This window comes from Rattus norvegicus, chromosome 1, assembly GCF_021556685.1.
Source record: "Rattus norvegicus strain SHRSP/BbbUtx chromosome 1, alternate assembly SHRSP_T2T, whole genome shotgun sequence".
NCBI classification, from domain to species: Eukaryota; Metazoa; Chordata; class Mammalia; order Rodentia; family Muridae; genus Rattus; species Rattus norvegicus.
This window is the reverse complement of record NC_141534.1, coordinates 254,419,498-254,440,177: the sequence shown is the minus strand read 5'-3', so window position 1 is coordinate 254,440,177 and position 20,680 is coordinate 254,419,498. Positions and strand designations below refer to the sequence as shown.

The following is a 20,680-nucleotide window of genomic DNA, read 5'->3' as shown; positions in this document are numbered from 1 at the left end:
AAACATACATACGTACATACATACATTTGTGCACACAGCGCACTCCACATGTATGCACACGATCAGGAATTGGCTCCAGTTCAGGAGTTCAAGCTCTGTCCAGCTCATTCATCCAAAGAGTTTTACCATAACCCAGTGGACCCCATCAGAGTCCTAGGCTGAACCCCTATAAGCAGTTCCTGGTGGGGTGCAAAGTCTCAGAATTGGGTGCTTCTTGGCAAGGCTGAGGGAACTTTCGGCCCTGAGGGAAGGACAGGAAAGCCACTGCCTTTGGAGCGGCTGAATAGCTCCCAGGACACCTGTCTCCCCAAATCTCCAATGAGGAGATGGGACCATTGACAAGCAGGAGCCCATGGTATCGTTGGGCCTTAGAAAGAGCCCCAGGGAGCACAGTCCAGGTAGGCTTTGAGGGTGAAGACTCATGCAGGGTGTGAATTCTCCAGACCCTCCTGAGAGTGAGGAAGGAGGCAGGAAAGAGGGTTTGTCCAAGCTGGGTCCCCCACCCCCACCCCAGACACCCTAGGAAGGTCTGGCTCTAATGACCCAGATCAGCCTCATGGGAGAGAAAAAAAAAAAGGTCCGGGGTCAGAAAGAAGATCCTGCCAAGGGACAAAGGGCTGGGGACACGGAACAGCGGGCAGTCACCCTCCCTTCACCGCAGGGTGGGCCCAGAGAAAGACTCAGAAGCGGGTGCTCTGGTAGCGCAGCCTCCGCAGATCTGCCAGCCCCTCGCTCCGGCCGTACACCTCCCTGCAGGGACTCTCGGCCAGTCACCGGGCCCCCGCCCCTCCCCCGCCAGCGCTGCTGCTGCCGCTGCTGCTGCTGCTGCCGCTGCTGGAGCTACCACTGCTGCACCGATCCTCATAGATGGAGATCTCGATCTGGGACGCTAGTTAAGGAGCTGCGAGCACCCGGCTGCTATTCAGGAAACGGGGTACAGATCCAGAATGAGACCCGTGACCTGAAGCCCGCTATGCCCAAAGACCGAGGCTTGACTGAAGTCAAAATCCTTCTCCAAGCCTCAGCTAACAGTTTCTGAGAGGACACAAGGCTGAGCGCACAATGGGATCCCACAGACAGATTCTGGCTTTCTTCGAGATGCATTATGGAATCCCAAGTCACAGAGGCACCCGGAAATGGTGTTAGATACAAACACTTCCCTTTGCTGAAGTGGCCCATCCCTAATGGCCCCACTTCAGTTAGTCCAATCCTTTCACCTGCTAACCGTCTATTATCACTTCTGCAAACTGGGGACACCAGCAGAGCCTTGGGGTTCCTGTGAAAATTGAACTGAGTACCCAGCACAACACAAGGGCTCAGTAAAAAAAGAATCGGGGAGGGGGGAATGTGTGTGCTGTCTGGGACTTACGTTTTCTGAACTCTTCTCTCAGCTTTATTGTAAAATAATATTATTTTAACTACTGAATGGGGAGCAGTGGTTAAACACCTGAACTACTGTTCCAAGTGAGGTCAGCAGAACTCCTGTCCACCCCCTGCCCAGCCTGTCACCAAAACAGTCAACCCACAGAGCACCCCACTTCTGCAGCTCGTTTTGCTCACTCAGTGGATAGTGGGGCTCTACACGGGCTATTAAAGGAGATTGTGGAAGGTTTACAGACTCTTTGAGAACCAAACAGGTTGAGAGAGCCTGGGCTCAAATCCTGACGGTGACAATCTGCTGCTTGAAGGTGAGTGATTGAGCCAGCTTCCCTTCAGCGTCCTGGTACACAAGAGGGAGGAAGGGCCCACCTCTTGGGATTGGGATGGAAATCACGTGAGATGGTATTTTTCAAAGCCTTTGCGTGGTGTCTGGCCTGTTTTAAGCACCGATGGCATGACGTTCAATAAAAACAAAACCTGAAACTCACAAATGACCCCAATAACTAAGGTGAAGGGCGCCCACGGACAGTGGTGTGCGGGATTCCGGAAGGCCTCTAGGGAGCCTCCCACTTCCCAGCCACATCCTCAAGGAGCCTGCTGGGTAGACAACTCTGCGCCTCACATAGACGCGCCCGAAAGGATACAACCCTCATTCCACGTTCCACGGGATCCGTGAGCAGGAGCCCTCGGGGAGCAAAGACCTTCTCATTCTGCTCCTGGATGTAACGGGAAATCTTCTTGAGAACCTGCAGAAACAGGGGTCCCTAAAGATGAGTCTGTGGCAAGGCAGCTGGGGAAGGGGAGATAGAGAGTCGGCACCTTCTCATAGTGGGTCTCCATGCAGAGGAAGATGAAGTAGGCCGTGGCGCAGGCCAAGCAGCCCTCCAGGTAGGAGCTGCCCCCAATCTTCTCGGCCTCCGCATAAAAACCATTGAGGGTCTTCACAGTCTCCTCGAAGAGCTGCCGCTCAATCTGGAAGGAGAGAGGCAGACTGTTAGCCTTTCCAGTGTAGGGACAATCCCTGGGGCCGCATGGGCGGGAGGTGGCCCACAGGCATGACTGAGAGGCTGCAAGCAGAACAGACAGCACGGGAGCAGGAGACCTGGAGTTCAGTCCAGACTTACTCAGGAACTAGACGTGTGGCCGCCCTGTGTGAGCGGCTTGCTCGTACTGTGTTGGTTTCCTGTAGGATGGGAACCAGCACGGCTGTTGGCCTCCCTTGGAAACAGGAGACCTAGGATGTTCTAGATCAGTGATTTTCAACCTCTCTAATGCTCTGACCTTTTAATACAGTTCCTCAGGTTGTGGTGACCGCCAACCATAAAATTAATTTTTGTTGCTACTTCATAGCTGCAATTTTGCTACTACTATGAATCATAATGTGAATGTCTGATGTGCAGGGTATCTGATATGTGAGCCCTGTGAAAGGGTCATTCGACTTCCAACGAGATAGCGACCTGAAGGTTAAGAACCTGTGTGTTCTACAAGCCAGCCATGTATTCTGGTGTCACATCCCACTGTGATGATTGTGCCAGAGCAGATTCTCCTCATTTGGAAGGGGCTTCAGCGGCCTGCAACAGACGGTGAGAGCTCAGAAGAGACTGCAGGGGCACTTTTCCTCCTGGCTAAGAAGTCACTAATCACCACAGCTGCCGTGTGTGTGTGTGTGTGTGTGTGTGTGTGTGTGTGTGTGTGTGTGTGTCTGTGTCTGTGTCTGTGTGTGTCTGTGTGTCTGCGTAGGTGTGTGTGTCTGTGCATAGGTGTGTGTGTCTATGTGTTTGTGTGTAGGTGTGTGTGTCTGTGTCTGTGTGTGTATCTGACTATGTGTGTCTGCGTAGGTATGTGTGTGTATGTGCATGTCTGTGTGTCTGTGTGTAGGTGTGTGTATGTGTCTATGTGTGTGTGTCTGTCTATGTATGTCTGTGTGTAGGTGTGTGTCTATGTTTGTCTGTGTGTCTGTGTGTGAGTCTGTGTGTAGGTGTGTGTGTCTGTCAGTGTGTCTCTCTGTGTGTGTAGGTGTGTGTGCCTGTTAGTGTGTCTGTGTGTGTGTTTGTCAGTGTGCATGTGTGTGTCTGTGTGTGTTTGTGTGGTTGTGTGTGTGTGTATGTGTGTGTGAGTGCAGCTAAGGAGTTGGCTTATATCCATAGCAGTAGGACACACTGAGAATGTTCTATGTGCCAAAAGCTTTCCTGCCACCCCACTCTCTTTCTCACAGGTGAGTGTTGCTCTGTAACCCTGAGGCCTCATCTCCGGCCTCCCTGACCCCACCACTGCCCTACTACCTCCTGCAAAGGATAGTGTGCCTACACAAGAATGGGATGCTGGTGGTTTTCTAAGAACCAATGAGGATCCCATCAGCAAAGTCCAGCCACGCCTCTTTTTTCATACCTCCTCAAATAGCCTGGTCTACAACATCCATCAGCACCAGGTCTCTGCCCTACTCCAATCCCAAGTCAGCTGTGAGGCAGCTGACTGCCTGTGGGGGCTGCGCACCCTCAGAAACAGAGCAGAACACAGGCCTTGGCTGACTGCCTTAGATGCCAGCATCCGATGAAGCTGGTAAGTCACAGGCTACCTCCCCGCTTTGTCTAAGACAGGTAAAAGGATGGGAAAGCAGCCCCTCGCCCTTCCTCTGGGTCTCTGAGCTGGCCTGTCACAGCTCCGATCACACGGCATCTACTTTCTTCCGTCCCCACTCAGGATGTATGTGCTGCAGGAGCGTCAGTGTGACCAGGCTCTTGCAGCGCTTTCTAATAACCTTGGTGAGTCACTTCCTGCTTCTATCCCTGAAGGACTCTGCTGCTCCTGAAGCTCTGTGCGTGCGTGCGTGCGTGCGTGCGTGCGTGCGTGCGTGCGTGCGTGCGTGCGTGCGTGCGTGCGTATAAGGATCTGGTTAAAACACATTCATATTCGGGAGCTCTCAGGTAGGTGTAAACCCTTGCTTTGTTTCCCAGGTGATGCTAACCCTGGCAGCCATAGGGCACAATTTTGAAACAAGGGCTTAGTGGTGGTGCCCAGTGTTGGCTGCACATTAACAACTCTTGGGCACTTTTTAAAGGCAACGCTGCACTCCAGTCTCAGCCCCAGGAGGTACTGACTCTGGGAAGGGGAGGGCTAGGTCACAGCAGTAATGACTACGGCCATCTTACCCTACCCAAATAGATGCCTCGTCTGGTCCCCCATTTCCCAAAGCTCACACATGTCCCCAGTCCAGCCAAGAGTGGAAAGGCATAAATAGCCAGCTACTGCCCAAGCAGGATCTAAGAATCACTCAATTCCAGCTCACCTGAGAATGCCTTGTTTAAAAAAAAAGAAAATTGAAATCTGACCAATTGTAGTTAAAATCATTTTTAGTTAACTTTTAAAAAGTGAATTTGTGGATTAAGGCATAAAACACTACCAGTGCCTAGGCTCCAGTTTCCAAAATTCTGACTGGAATTCTTTGGGACTTACTGAGTTTTTTTCAGCCCCCCTCGCCCCGCCAAACGTTCTGGTGTGTGACCAAACTTGGGGACAGCTGCCAACAAATGGAGATGCCTACACCACAGGCCAGCAACTGAATCAGCGAGTGTGGGTGACACCTAATCTCACCCACTAGGACTCAGGAATTTACATTTGTTTAACAAGACTTCTAGTGAATTCTCATGCCAGCGTAATTTGAGGTGCTGGACTGAAACAAGTCTGAGGTGTTTTGTTTTGTTTTGTTTTGTTTTTTGTTTTGTTTTGTTTTTCAGAGAATTTTCTGTGTGGAAATGTAAGACAATACAACGGATTTATCATTCTTCCATTTGAGGCAGCTGAACAAGTCATGCATTTTGTGATATTATGTGTCATGTATAACTGGATTTAAAAAAAAAAAAAAAAAAACACTAATTCTCAGCGCCACCACAGGTAGAGCTCATGTTTAGAGAAAGGTGTCCTCAGGGGTTGGGGATTTAGCTCAGTGGTAGAGCGCTTGCCTAGGAAGCGCAAGGCCCTGGGTTCGGTCCCCAGCTCCGGAAAAAAAAAAAAAAAAAAGAAAGAAAGGTTTCCTCACCCAAAAGGTGCCCTTACCCGGCTATCCAGCTCTGGTGGGAATTTGGTCTGGAACTGACAGATGGTGCCGTCACTGTAGTCTCTCTGGATAAAGACCTTGGTGGCCAGTGAAGCGCTTCGCCTGAGCTCCTGAAGGTTGTGGACCTAAGGAGATGAACAGGGGACACATGCTTAGGTGACCATAGTCTCAGTGCACTGACATGGAGGGCTCTCCAGCACCACTGAATCCTGGCACACAGGGAGAGGCTGGCCACACAGCCTGGCTCGGGGCGGGGGGGGGGGGGGGGGTTAGGGAAGCAGGCCTCCTGTGGTTCACGTGAGGAGCTTCCTGAAGCCATCATAGTGTGTATACAGAAGCCTAAAGAAAGAGCAAAGCTGAACCAAAATGAGTCACTCAGAGCTGTCAATCACAGCCGAAACAGATTTTAACACGGAGAAGTGAGGCCCAGTGGCAGCCGGCCCTGTGCTTGGAGAGCTCAGCACAGACAGAGATGGAAGCCTGAGGCCCTGCAAGCGGAATTCACAAGCAGGCTGGGGAGTGGAGCATGTGGGAGAGGGGAAACCTGGGATGTATCCCTGAACTCCAAGGGACTCCAGGCCAAGTTCAGGAAGTCCAGGAAGCACCCGCTATGTTTTCTTAGCCCAGAAAGGGGCCTAGAAATGGCTTTTTATCATGAGATGACTGAGTATAAAGTAGACTGAGGCCAGGTGCTGAATTAATAGCATTCCTTGGTAGGAAGGAAGGTATGGAGTGACTTCTGTCTCTCCATCCAGTCAGAAAACTTGACATTGACCTGGCCCTGGAAGGGAGTATGCGCTATACCACAAAAGAACAAGGTCTCTTTCTTCTCTCTCTCCAGCCTCAGTCACTCAGTCACTGGAAACAAGCACACCATTGGTGAAGTACACCCAGCATTGGAACCACGTGGAGACCAGGCCCTGAAGGCAGAGGGAGGGAACGCTAGTTCATCCTGTGTAATTAAGCTGAACCCATTCAGTCACTTTGCTCTCGTTTATTGAGTCCCTACTAGTGCCAGGCTCTCCAGACGCTGAGCAAAAGTCAGTCTATGGGCTCCGGGGAGGAAGACAAGTCAAAGCCTAATGAATTAGACCGTGATGAATGGTTGAAACAAAGTCACATTTACTCAGGGATGCTTATGTGGCCTTCCTGGAGACTGCATGGAGTCCTAAGGGAAGGTCAGGGATACGCAGAGATAGGGGCTGGCCAGAAGTAGAAAGAGGGGGAAAGAGTGACCCTGGAAAGGGGAGTAATGAAGACATGGTCTGCTCCAGGGGCGTGAGGCAACATTTAGCATGACCGAAGCCGGTCTGCAGAATAGATGCAATCAGTGGGAGACAAACGTGCACTGTGGTCAAGGGTGAGATCACAAACAGGGAGGGTCTCTGCCAACGGGAAGGATTTCAGGTTGGAGATGCCGAAAAGCAGAGAAGACTCGAGAGAGATTGACAAGACAGAAGGAGTGGATGATTGGTGGGTATATCAAGGTCTTAGAAATGTAGGAATCAGAGAGCATTACATAAGGCTCTCCAAAATTCAGGTAAATGTTGCTTCAAGCAAGATGTTTGATCTCAAAGTTTGGGAAATGAAGTAAATGGCATGTAAGTGCTCCTCTTGTCTCGACATTTCTTGATTCCACTAGACAGGATCTTTGTTGAAAAAGTCCCCCTTTTAATATCTACTAAGATCCTACGATAACTTTGGAAAATCCATGCTTTAAATCAACATGCTTTAGTAATACAAGTTAATGATCAATGTGTCCACTCAGCCTAGTTATTGTTTTACCATAATGTATCTGAGAGAGGAAAGCGGCTGTGGCCCTCCCTTCCCTTCCAAAGCCAGCAAGCAAGAGCTAGCCATGAATTCTTTAAGCTCCAGAAGGAGCCCTCTGACCGTTTTGTAGGAGTGGGTAAGCCTAAGGGACCCATTGGATGGGTCTCTTTCTGTCATAGTTCAGGGTAAAAATAAAAAAGTGCTAAACCACAGAAGGCAGTGGTAAGAATGGAAAGGAAGCAGAGACAATTGCTCCAGTCACTCTGCCCCAGACCTGGCTTCCTGCCACAGGCAACATCCTTTGTCTGAACCTACACACACACACACACACACACACACACACACACACACACACACACGTGTACACATAGATGCAGGTGCTCCCATGACCCATGATGGTATGTCTCTTAGTGACTGGCTGGCTGATGACCAACTATTTCTTCTCCCTCCCAAGAACACAACTAAGTTCATTCCAAGACTCCCTCGCCCGTGGGCGTGGCCACACACCGAGTAAAATTAGTGGAAGTGTTGAATATCTGATTTGACTCAAACAGACCTGAAACTCCTCCCTTCCCCCAGAAACCAGAGGAGCCAGGCAATTAAAGACAATGGGACTGGAAAAGGCCTGAGTCCCTAAATGACCACTCAGAGGACATATGCCTGCTGTTTGCAAGCGCTCCATTCAGGACTCTACTGAGAAGGAAGTAATCTTCAATGAGTAAGATGTTAGGTGGTGTCTTACATAATACTACAGACCTATTTTCTCTTGACTGATTCATTCACTCTCAAGTCTCTAGCAACAGCTGTATTCTGAGCCCAAGAACCTTTCCTGGCTTCAGGTGACTGAGCATCTGCTTGTCCCTGGAGAACGTATGTTGGTCTGGAGAAAGCAGATGAGATTCGATTTACACGTAAGAGTCAGGCCGACATGTTGACACACACAAATCACAGTGTCTGGCACAGACGGTGAGGAGCAGGATTCTAGGCAAGTGAGGGCCTCATGGTTTGCTCCATTGATGGTGGCTCCATCCAGAAGTACCAAGGGGTGGAGCAAAAGATGCATTGCTGGTCATGGCCGCAGGAAACCTGATCTTGGGCAGTATAGCCCTGTAAACGTCTGCCCTTCTCTGGCCCTCATTTCTTCAAAGATACTAAACAGGAGCCCCATAATCATAACCCCTCCCATATCTGACTTGAAAGAAACCTTATCAGGAATGGAGGGCAGTAACATTTCCAGAGGTAGAGCAGTCAGTGGGCTGGGTTGGGTCTGTGGCTCATAAGAGAGCTTATGCCTGTGTCTGTTAGAGAGCCAGCCACTGCCATTAAAGATGGTGCAACTAGGTGCCCGATGCTTCTAATTTTTTAAGGGAAGCCACAAATCCAGAATTTCTTAATATCAGCTACTCTGGTTTCTAAATATTTCTGATAATTTTTTTAAGAGCGCAAGCACTAACGTGACTAAATAAGGCCACGCGTGTATGAAGACTTAACTCCTATAGCTCTAGTTTGAGAATAAAGATGGAGACAAGAGCCAGGTCCCAAGCACTTTCTATCCAGCTTCTTAACCTTAGGGAAACAGGAAAGAGTTGTTACAGCGACCCCCAATACTCCCCGAGGCTATAAGCTCTGTCTTCCCTGGAAAGTTCCTTCTTAGTATTTTTCCAGGGGTGTCTTAGATGTTTGTGAGAACTGAGCTACCCCCTCAATCTCACAGCCCTCAGCTCCGCACCCCCATCACCACACCCCAGCCTCTTGGCAGCTGAGGCCAAGACCAAGGGTGTTTCATGAGGAGGAAAACCGGGGCTGTGGGCACCATTTCCCAAGCCACGGTGTAACAACTGAAAGGAGACTTTTAGAGGTAGAGCACAGCATGTGACATAGCACATCTCTGTACACCTGGTAGTCAGTCCCTCAGGCTGGGCTTGCACAGGGCAGCCACTGGAATGCAATGAGCTCCTAGGCCTGCTATGCCCAAGACAAACAGGAGGCCCCGGCTGGTCCACAGATCCATCCTCACTAAGAACCATCTCGCTCCATAAGGTGCAGGTGAGGCCCGGCTCAAGAATCACGAGATGGGCTGGGTGGTAATAGGACTGCAGATCCTGAGTCACTGCAGCCAGGTAGGGCCTGAGGGTGGAAGCCTGGGCACAGGGCCACCCTTCTTCTCAGCCTACACTCAGGCCCGAACTCAAGCCAGTGACTCAGAGATCAGACCTCAAAATACCCTGCCTGGGTAATGCTACCTGGGCACACTTAAATCGTCTCCAACCTGCCCAAACCCACTGCAAGACGCCCGTCCCACAAGGGCTGCTTCCCAGTCGTTCTTGGGCCATCTGGATTGTTCCCCAGGCAGACCCTGCTCCTAGTGACACACATTTGCAGAGGCTCACTGCTCAGGAAACAGGCCCAGTAAAGCTCTCCAAATGAGGTCAGCAAACTGTCTTCCCTCTTCTGTGTTCCTCCTGCACACACCCTTCCCCTGACGCTAACTTCTAAACAGAAATCAGGAAGCAAAATTTTCAGCTTCCATAAGAAGCTGTCTTCTCCCTCCTTCCTCCCCCCCCCCTCCTTTCTTTTCTCTCTCTCTCTCTCTCTCTCTCTCTCTCTCTCTCTCTCTCTCTCTCTCTCATCTCCTCCCCCTACCCAGTTCCATTTCCTCTTTAGAAAGCTAAGGAAATGACTATGGGAACTTAGAGTGAGGTTTTCCTTCCCCCAACAGGTTTTTCTTGGCAATCTCGATCCAATCCTAATAGTAAAAAAAAAAAAAAAAAAAAAAAAAAAAACAGCCGAGGGGGATGAGTCACCCCGGCCCAGACACCATACATCCTGTGCCTTGGCAGAATCTGAGTCTCTTCTCTCAGCACCGCCAACAGAGTCCAGCCAAGGCCAAGCTGTCCATCCTAGACAGTCTTCTGTCCCTCTGCCTTCAAGATGGTCAGTCAGGGAACCCAGGTTCCTCTAGCCCAGTGGCCCTAATGCTGTGACCCTTTAATAGAGTTCCTCATTTCGTGTGTGGTGACCCCCAACCATAAAATTATTTTTGTTGCTACTTCATAACTGTAATTTTGCTACTGTTATGAATCATAATGTAAATATCTGATGTGTCTGATGGTCTAAAGGAGTTGTGACCCACAGGTTTAAAGCTTCTGTTCTTGCTCTTTCTAACATGTCTCTCCTCCCTCCAAAGCCCTGACTCAAGACCCCTAGAACTCTAGTAAGCATCACACTGGCTAGCTGCATACGCTATCCTCGATGCAAACCGTGAAGGTAGTTGTCATGGGAGCAAGAAGAACTGTTGTCTTAACGCTGCAGTTGAATCATCTGTAGAATGAGGTAATGAAGCCTTCTCTGACTCCTTCACCCGGCTGAAGCAAGCTTCCAAGCCTCAGTCCACTCGTCTGTTAATTGCAGATAATAACACCGTCCTTGCCCACTTCACAGAGCTGCTCACACACTCACAGCCATTCTGTGTGCCATGGCGTTGTACCTACAGAGGCATTATGAGGAGAGCCTCTCCCAAGGGAGAGTCATCAAGCCTACTACCAACAGCTTCCTGGAAACCTGGCCTCAGCCAAGAAGTGTGAGTCTGAGGGTAGACTGTGTGTGTGGGTCACCACAGACCTGCAGGGGAGAGACTGTAGGACAGACAGGCCTTCTGGGGTCCATCAGACCACACTAGGGACTGCTGCTGCGGTCTGACAGGCCTGCCTGCCTGCAGTTGGGGTTCTGGCAGGACATGGATCCCCTAACTTCGTGTTGCATCAGCAGATAAGCAACGCCAAGCCACATCAGGAGATCCAGTGGAATTGTGGCAGGAGCACTTGGTACTGATGTCATACCGCTCGCCAGGATCCCAGAGGCACCGCACAGAATCATTCACCGACCTTTGCTCTCCTCCTTGGCAGAGTTCCAGTCAGGCTGGAAATGGGGAGGCACCACAAAAGACAACAGCGGCAGAACTGGGAAGACCCAGTGTGCTGCTACGCTCCAAAAATTCAAAGAAACTTTCAGCTCTGCTGTTGGCATGCTGTGTGGGTACCGAGCCAATCCTTTCTTCCATGTGTGAGTTTCATCATGAGTAGAGAGATCTCCCAGGGGAGGAGTAACCTCTGGGGGTAGAGACAAAAGTCCTGACTTCTTACACATTACACCAAGATTTTGCCCTTAGCTAACAGGTCGCTTGGTCTAGAGACACACCGTGAAGAACGCAGTCTCTCCCTACACACGGGCAAATGTGGATACTCTGGGACCAGCAACTCAAATGAAAGAAGAATGAAACTCTCAAAAGTGGGGGCTGGTACAGGAGATTCATTAAAACCAACCCTCTGGGTTCTGGGCCTGAGCAGGTCTTTGTCCACGTTCTCCTCTTAAGGAAATATGGATGTGAAGGAAGGTCTGTTTTCCCTAGTCAAGCCTCTGGGTTAGAAGCAGGATACTGCACCACATAGCAACAACAGCAATAGGCCACCTTCCTTCCCCTTACACAGGTGTGCAGGGATCTCCACCTCTGGGGAATCAGAACCCTGTGTTCAGAAGGGGAAACCCCAACCCAGCGGGGACCTGGTGTTATTGGTAACAAGTAGACTCCCGGGGCTCAGGGTGGCATGAGCAAGATTGACATGTCGAAGGTGAGGGGACCACTCCATACCTCCCCCCATGAACCCGGGGAACCACCCCCTACCCTCATCCGCCCCCGCCTTCTCCTCGTGCCCAGTCTGCCCCTAGTGGGGAATCATTCCCTGCGGCATTGCCTGCGGGTTAAGGTGCTGGCCCCTACCTCAGTGGCCATCTTCCGGGCGTTCTGACCAGTCCTTGGCTGCTGCTGGGCTGGTCCAGGGGGGCTGTCCGCGGTGCTGATTTGAAGAGCGGTCAAGGCCAGCGGGGGCCTGGGCGCTGTCCGCGGTACTGATGAGATCGCCGAAACCCGTAGAGTGTTCCTGCGAGCCGAGGGGTCCCTGAGAGGGGGTCTGCGCTGTCCACGGTGCTGACGCGGGAGCCGGGCCGGGGAGGCGAGGCCGCGCCCGAGGCTCCTCACCGCTCGATCGCCTGCTGCCAGGGCTCCTGCAGGCAATGGCCCGGTTTTATCTTTGACAGCGGCAGCAGCGGCGGGCACGGGGGCGGCGGGGGAAGGAGGGGCCAGCGCCTCGGCGGGCGGGGAGGGGGAAGCCGCGGCCCCCAGACTCCGGCACCCGCCGGAGAGGAGCCCCGCCCGCGGCCACCGGCTCCGCTCCCGCCCCACCCCGTCCCGCCCCGCCCAGCGTCCCGCCTCTCCTGCCTGCCCTCCCCCAGCAGGAGTGCCTAGAGCGTTGCGCTAGCTTCCACCGCCTCCGGGGACTTCCAGAAGCTGGAGAGAGAAGCTGGGCTCTGCCGCAAGGCACCCGGGCCTGCGATGTGGAAGTCCCGACCATCCACAGGCCGCCAGCCTCTACCCTTCCAAATATCTTCAACATCTGACTCTAACCTTCCCCCATCCTGCCCCAAGCACTACCCGGCCTTCTGTGGATATCCCCTTCTCTTTTTTCTCCTTTCCACTTCCTTGAACCCCATTAGCTAGAGGAAAATGCTGCAGATATGACAGAACATTTTCTTTAAATACTTACGCACATTTCATCCCCAGTTTCCCCCTAGGGTCCCTTCTTTCAAGACGCTCCATATGGAAGCCATTCTTTCCTTATGGTCCTCCTGGTCCAGGTTCCATCCCTTACACTTCTGTCTGCCTTCCGCCACCCCAGAGTTTATACACACTCCCCCAGTACCCAATTACCACCAGCAGTGGAAAACCACATGCCGAACCGGTATGCCCACTCTCCAAGGTGGTAATTTGGCATTAGGCCTTCCAAACAAATGGCTTATCTACTTAATAAGCAGAGAGGAAACCCCAACACAGGTGCCTTTGAACACACCCATAATAACCTCAGATCTGTGTCTGAGGGGAGCTGGGTATTTCCTCTACAGCCTGGCTGCCCACAGGTCAGCAGCCCAGCCATGACATAAGACTGGACCACAAACCTCAACAGGTAGCCAGAAGACCTGGCTCCATTTAGGGCTTCTCCCGATTTCCCACCTTGAGTAACTGTCTCTGAGTTTATGATCCTCTTTCTGCAGGATATATTTGTTGAACTTCACTAGCTGGGGTCCTTTCTTTTCTTTTCTTTCTTTTTTTTAAAAAAATCAAATTTCTCTTTTAAAATTTCCAAGCATACAGGAGAAGTTGGGGGGGGGGGGGGGAAACAATCTGTACTATCTACCTCGGCGACAATATTTTTAAATTTGACTTGTTGGCTTTACTGATAGAAGCGGGAGCGAGGAGATGTGAGTAATTTGACTAGATTATTAGAAAGCAATAGATTCTACAGCTTCATCCTTAAATACTTCAGCATTCGTCCCCTCGGAATAAGAGCATTTTTCTAAGCCAGGTGTGAGGGTGCACACCTTCAATCTCGGAGCCCATGATGTGGGTGAAGAGACGTGAGACCTCGTCTCGAAATGCAAAATGGCACTCTCCCATGCAACCACAATATCATTATCATGTCTTTTAAAATTCCATGGTAACCCTACTATCTTAGGATGGTTTGTTACCCCAAAGGCATATTAATAGCATTTTTTCAGCAGAACTTTTTATTTTTAATACCAAACATTTATGGATCACTTAATGTGTGCCAGACGGTATGTTCCACACGGTGCATGTATTTTGAAATCCTGACAACTGCTGTGAGTTACAATTTTTTTTTATTTTTTAAATCTCTGTCTCCTCTCTCTCTCTCTCTCTCTCTCTCTCTCTCTCTCTCTCTCTCTCTCTCTCTTTCTCTCCCATGTGTGTGGGGGAGTGGATTTATACTCTGAGTGCCAGTGTGTGGATGCCACAGAGCCTGTGGGGAGGTGAACAGACGACAACCTTAAATGCCACTGTCAATCTACACCTTTCATAGGGTCTTTTGTTTGCCACTGCACAGAACCGGTAACGGGCCTATCTCAGCAGATGAGCCCTGGGTTGCAGGCACGCCATATCTGACTTTTTTTTTTTTTACACAGACCTTGGAAATCTGAACCCACTCCTCACTGTTCCATAGCTATCACGTTAGCTGCCAGGCCACCTCGCCAGCCCCACTTCCATATTCTTGTCACCTCTTCAGTGTTTCAGAATAAGATGCCCAAGGTCTCCCATAAGAAGAATCTAGACAGTCAAGCATTAAACACTGTGTGTGGCCTGTCCCCTAACTACACTTTCTCTTTCTAGTACTTTGTAGAGCATAAGCTGACAGAGAACCTCCACCTGCCAATGTTTCATAAGAGCACACTGGGTCTAAGGATAAGTGACAAAAACAGTGACAAAAACAGCTGAGGGCAGATATTCTGGTCTGCCCCATAACTCTGCAAGTGTTTTGATATTAATGCACAAACTGAGATTGTCTATGAATCCACAAAGCTCATTGAGAGATTGTCTATGAATCCACAAAGCTCATTGCTAACAAGTGAGCCTGTCGTCTAGTGGTGTCCAGTGGAGATTTTAAACCATTCCTTACTCTCGCCCAGAAGAGTGTCACTATCCCTCTCGTTGACTTCAATCATATTAACTTGACCGTCATCTGGAACCCTGCTGCTCACCCGGTGGCTAGAGGAAAGGCATTCAGCAAGCCCGCCCATTCACGGTCTCTTCTCTGAGTGCTTACTGAGTCCTAGATTATAGAGACTTGAGACACAGCAATGACTGTTCGTGCAACACATGAGAAAATAAATTCAGTGCAGAGTGTGGTCATTGCTAGAAAATAAAGGAGCTTGGGTATGGACCTGGGGTCAAAGGTCAAAGGTCAAAGGTCGGGGATTTCTGAAGGAATACTCAGGGGAAACTTTCTTAATAAGGACAGATGTGGGTTGAGGTCTGAAAGAAAGAGAGAAATGAACATACAAATGCCTAGGAAAAGAGCAACAGGGTAGAAAGGACAGAGTTCGAGGACCCTGAAGAGAAGTGGGCCTGATGTGTCTAAAACTTAATTCCAAACCAGAGTTCGTAGAATGGTGGGCAAAGGAAAGAAAGATGGGATGTTGTTGTTGTCTTTGTTGGTGGTGTTTAGTGGGAAGTAACAGCGGTGGTGGTGGTGGTGGTGGTGGTGGTGGTGGTGGTGGTGGTGGTGGTGGTGGTGGCGGTGGCGGCAGCAGCGGCAGCGGCGGCGGAGGTGGTGGTGGCGCATGCCTTTAATCTGTACTTGGGAGGCAGAGGCAGGTAGAGGCCTCCATGAGTTTGAGGCCAGCCTGGTCTACATAGCCAGTTCTAGGACAGTCAAGGATATACAGAAAAACTCTGTCTTGGGAAACAAAAGAAAGTGAGAAGTAACCAGGATTTTAGGGCCTTGCAGACCCAAGATCAAGAAAGTGAGATGGTAAGTCGTAGTGGAAAGTTTGGGGTAGAGACACTGACATTCTCTAACTGTAGTCTTTTGGATTTGGTCTTGTATGCTGGGGTCGTTGGAGAGGTGAAGTTGGAAGCTTTGAGACCCATTAAATTATCCAGGACAAGGTGGAGAGAGAGAGAGAGAGAGAGAGAGAGAGAGAGAGAGAGAGAGAGAGAGAGAGAGAGAGCGCTTAGAGTAGGGTGTGACACTGGAGGTAGCTAGTAATCAGGTTCTAGACACAGTTGGAAGATAATGTGGTGACGGCATTTGCAGAGTTTTAAATGCATGATCTGAATGAGTCCAAAAGTATCCCAATATTGAGATCAGAGAGACACCTAAAAGTGAAGAGTTTCAATCTACTGACGAGACGGAGTGGGAGCCAGGGACTGAGTAAGCCCTGAAGTGCGGTTTGAATTGTGTTCGGCTGAATTAGGTCTGAAGTTTGAAGTAGGGAAGAGTAAGAATTATGAATAAAACTTCTAGGCCTTTCCAGATCCAACCAGTCATGGTGATACATGCCTTTAATCCAAGCACTTGAGAGTCAGAGGATTTCTGTGATTTAAAGCCAGCCTGGTCCACATGGTAAGTTCCAGGCCAGCCAGAGCTACATAATAGTGACTCTGTCCCAAACTTCCCATCCCTCAAAAATGGACTATTTAAGGAAGACGTATGGCCAGAAAAGTTGTCAAGAACTAATCCTCTTCTAGACTAGAAGACAGAAAAGACTAAAAAAGAGATAGCCAAGTCCAAAAACCAAAATAATGGCACCCTGGAAGGACACCTTACTCATACTACCGTTGCTCCACAGATCCTAAAATAAACAATGCCCCATGACCATTGGTTCCACAGCAGAGAAGTCACTGAAAACCTTGAGAAAGGCTGTCAGTGGGACAGAATGTTCTCCTGATTAGAATTTTTGAGTTAGAATGAAGAGAGGACGCAACAACCTTGATAGTAGCATGGTTGCCTGAGAAAACCAGGAAGGTTCCTTGTGAAGATGCAGACACTGGAGTGTAAAGGGTCACTGACACAAAGTCAGGTGGAGGGGGAAACATCAAACATCAGTGGTCAGAGAAGAGCAGGCAATTTCAGAAGCAAACTCTTTTTGTTTTTTTTTTAGACAAGGTCTTATTACATATCCTAACTGGCCCACTCTATCTAGACCAAGCTGGTCTTGAACTCACAAAGATCCTCCCGCCTCTGCCTCCAGAGTGCTGAGATTAAAGACAAGAGCCACCACACCAGGCTGGAGTAACAGAGAGTGAAGTACAAGGAAGATCCAGAGGCCATGACCAGAGGGAATCCCCAGTTTTCCACCATGGGCAATGAAGGAAGTACACCAGTGGCCACGGATGCAAGCTGCTTAGATGCTGCACCATGAAGAAAGACAAATTCTATTCCAAGTTCCACTTCAACCAACCACAGTCTTGACTTAGCTCAACCAGTCCATTCAACCTACAAGGGCAGAGAGAGCTTGAGAGGCACCAGGAATGATGTTGCCTCTTTCCTGGGAGTCTTTCCACCTACATTGTAGGACAAGAACTCTATGACATTGGAGTCATCTATGCAAGCACTGAGGGTCCCTTTCAGTGTCTAACTTTGTTGACAGAAAGAGACCTTCCCAGCCTCTCCCCACTTTTCTGCATGGCCTCCAGGGTAGTTGTGCCAACCTTGATGGATCTCAAGCCTGGAAGGTACGGTGAGAGGAGAGGACCACAGCACGCTGACTCAGGCCGAGCTAAGACACCATAGGATGGAATGTTCCCACACCTTAGTCATTTGGGCTGTAACTCTAGAGGCAGAGAGGCCTTGAGATTTAATCTGACATCATTATTATCCAGACGCCTTGAGACAGCCCAGTCCCGTGCAGGAGCCTGGGTCTTTGATGTTTTTGTCATAAATTAATGAGTTCACCCACAAAATAACATCAAAGAAGATCTACTAACTAATTCACTGTTATCATCTTCCAATCTGCGGCTGCTTTGGAAAGCCTCCAAAAGGAGAATCGTGGCCAGAAAAAGAAACCAACTGAAAGATCTGGAAATCCTGACATCTGGAAAGAGATGAGAGGGGAAATCAGTCCTGCAGAGTGCAAAGGAGCCAGGGAAAACGCTGGCAAACCTCGGGAGGTGGAGAAAGGGGAGAAAGATAGGCCTAGGAGGAAAACAATTGCACAAATGCTTGGGGGGAAATTGTGGTCTGCAAAGTCTTAAATGGTGTCATTGCACAGTGCGCTGGAGACTGGGAGGAAGTGTGTGGCAGGAACGGTGTCTGGAGCCTGATTGCATGGGATGCAGCCTCTGACTCTGTTAGTCACTGTGGGGGTCATGTGATCATTCTCCCTCCCTCAGAGAGTAGCTGCCAAGTCCAGGAAGCTTTCTCTAGATCTTACCTGACTTCCAAACCGAGTCTTTGAGAAGAAAACAAGCAGATTTAGGTAGACGCCCTACTGGATGTCTGTAGCACTTCTTCCCAGCTCAGCGGGACTCTCTAAAGCACAGAAAAGATATCCACAAGCAATCGTCAGTTCATTCAGTAGCAGAGGGAACATTTACTACCCACCAGTCAGAAAGATGAGCGTGGGGTGTTCCCGCCCCTATGCAAGCACCAAATTTCATCAGTGGTAACCAGGGATATGGTTGTGAGCATGATTTGTCCATCTAAAATGTACGATGAGGGACTGAAGAGGTGGCTCGACAGGTAAGGTGCCTGCTGTGCCAGCATGAGAACCTGTGTTCAGAACCCTAGCACCCACGTTAAAAGTAAGGCATGGCTATAAACATCTGTAACCCCAGTGTTGGGGTGAGGGAGAGGAGAGATAGGAAAATTGCTGGAACTTGATAGTCACAAGCTTAGAAGAAAAACAACAAGTCCAGATTCAGTGAAATAAACCCTGGCTCAGGGGAACAAGGTAGACATACTACATACATTTGCGTACATAGCTATACACATATACATACATACATACAAACATACATACATACATACATACATACATACATACATACATACATTCTACACACACACCAAAAAGTGTGTGTTGACATTCAACCCCCATTATATTAAGAAAACCAAGTGGGACCTTTAAAAGGCTATTAAGTCTATGCCTTTAATAAAATAATGGATTAATGGGCTAGTGGGTTATCTTAAAAGTGGATCGGCCATAAAAGCCGGTCGGACCAGGTCTCTCCACATTCCCCATCTCTTAGCACACGATTCTATGTGCTGCCATAAGCCCTTGCCAAGAAAGACACTTTGACCTCAGACTAGAACCATGTTGCAAAATGAACATCTCTTCTTTTTAATGTACCCAGTCTGTGATGTGTCAATAGCAGAAAACCAGACTGGGAAGACAGGGGTGGTGACACATTAGCTATAATCCCAGCACTTGGGAGGTGGAGGCAGGAGTTCAAGGTCAGTGTCTGGTATATACCAAGCTCAAGGCTAACCAGGTCTACGAAAGACCCTGCTCCCAAACAATGAAAGACCAAGACAGTAGAGGTCTACAATGAATGCTAGCAGGAGATAGAATTTAGGCGGCGCCCTAAAAATATGTGGGATTTGAACAGTACCTTCAAGGATTAGTGTCAGACTTCCAGACAGCTGCAGTAGCTAAGAATGCTTGCATAGTATCTGAGAACTGCAGACTGAATGAAGCAGCAGCCAGGCAGTGACAGGGGCAACTAAAAGTCCCCAGAAACATGAATGAGGGGACAGCCCTAAAAATAGTGCCAGAGGAGGCAGACCATGACACATGTCTGCAAGCAGAGTCACTAGGTGACTAAAGCAACGTGGGATTGCGTCCTTTAACTCCCTACCCTCTCCTGTTCCTCTCTTTCCCTCCTCCTCCTCCTCCTCCTCCTCCTCCTCCTCCTCCTCCTCCTTCTCCTCCTCCTCCTCCTTCTCCTCCTCCTCCTTCTCCTCCTCCTCCTTCTCCTCCTCCTCCTTCTCCTCCAGGAAGGAGAGTAGGAGGCAAAGGTCACAGCCGTCAGAGGGAAATAAAGAGACGAGGATAACAGCAGAAAACTACTGATCAAAATGTTTACCTGCATTACAATAGCCACTGTGCTGGAGGCTGAGCGAGCCACCTTTGGGAGGCTCCCACCGGAGCGTCAGTCATGAATGATTGACTGCAGGGTCTTAGGAGCACATCTAGTACACTGGCAGCAAACTTGGTAGTCACTACAAATTGCATCCACTTGAGAAGACAGTGAGAAATGAAGGGCATGATCTCAGGAAGTCAAGGCGTGGGCATAAAAGGGAACAGGTGCTTTTAAAGCATCATTAGTTAACCCGGATCATGCAGTTCAGACCAATTTTAGCTGGAGAACCCTTCACTCTAGCACAATCTCATATTGAAAGATCTATGAAAAACATGGAGGAGGTGGATTTGGATAAAGGGAGGCACAACTCATTTGCTCTCTTACCACACTCCCACCCCTTCATTCATCCTCACCAAAGCTGCCAGGGCCTTTCCTCGCCAGGGCTTTGCAGAACGCAAGCCTGTGACTTTAACAATCCAGGCATACATGCCAGGCAGTGGTGGCACATGACTTTCATTCCAGCAGTCAAGAGGCAGAGGCAGAGGCAGGCAGATCCCTGAGTTTGAGGCCAACCTGATCTAAAGAATGAATCCAGGACAGGAAGAGCTATACAGAGAAACCCTATCTCAAAACAAAACAAACAAATCCAGACATACAGAAGGCTTTATAAGAAAAAGTAAGAGGTCCTACCCATTCTGCCCCTCACCCTCCACCCCTTAACCAAAGAGTGTTAAGGTGGCTGTTTCACTCTTTGGGGGATTTCTGAAGTTCTCCCAGTGCTGTCCTGTAAGTCTCTAGATGTCAGACTCGTGGTGTTTGGGAACCTTGTCCTGTTTTGGCAGAAGGGAACAGGACTCTTGCTGTTCAGGCAGGAGGAGAGAAGGCTGTCCTAACCGCCCATATCAGCCAGCACTAGAACTCCTACCTTATAGCCACGTGTCAAAGACTGCCAATCCAAAGCCCCCTTCAGCCACCCTACTCACAGACAGGGCTTTCCGGCCCCTGCCACATGCTTTTGGAACTCCTAGCCATTGATAGGT

The 20,680-nt window shown here is 49.6% G+C and overlaps 1 protein-coding gene across 1 annotated transcript; it reads right to left on the bottom strand.

Moving 5' to 3' along the window:
• Positions 1 to 675: 675 nt before the first annotated feature.
• On the bottom strand, positions 676 to 20,636 carry Golga7b (golgin A7 family, member B). Its single transcript, NM_001305219.1, is given in 7 exon segments — positions 676 to 881; positions 2,025 to 2,126; positions 2,200 to 2,352; positions 5,434 to 5,559; positions 11,985 to 12,268; positions 17,990 to 18,087; positions 20,566 to 20,636. Coding segments are annotated over 5 exon segments (504 nt in total). The 5' UTR covers positions 11,997 to 12,268; positions 17,990 to 18,087; positions 20,566 to 20,636; the 3' UTR covers positions 676 to 770.
• Between the last annotated feature and the right edge of the window lie 44 nt (positions 20,637 to 20,680).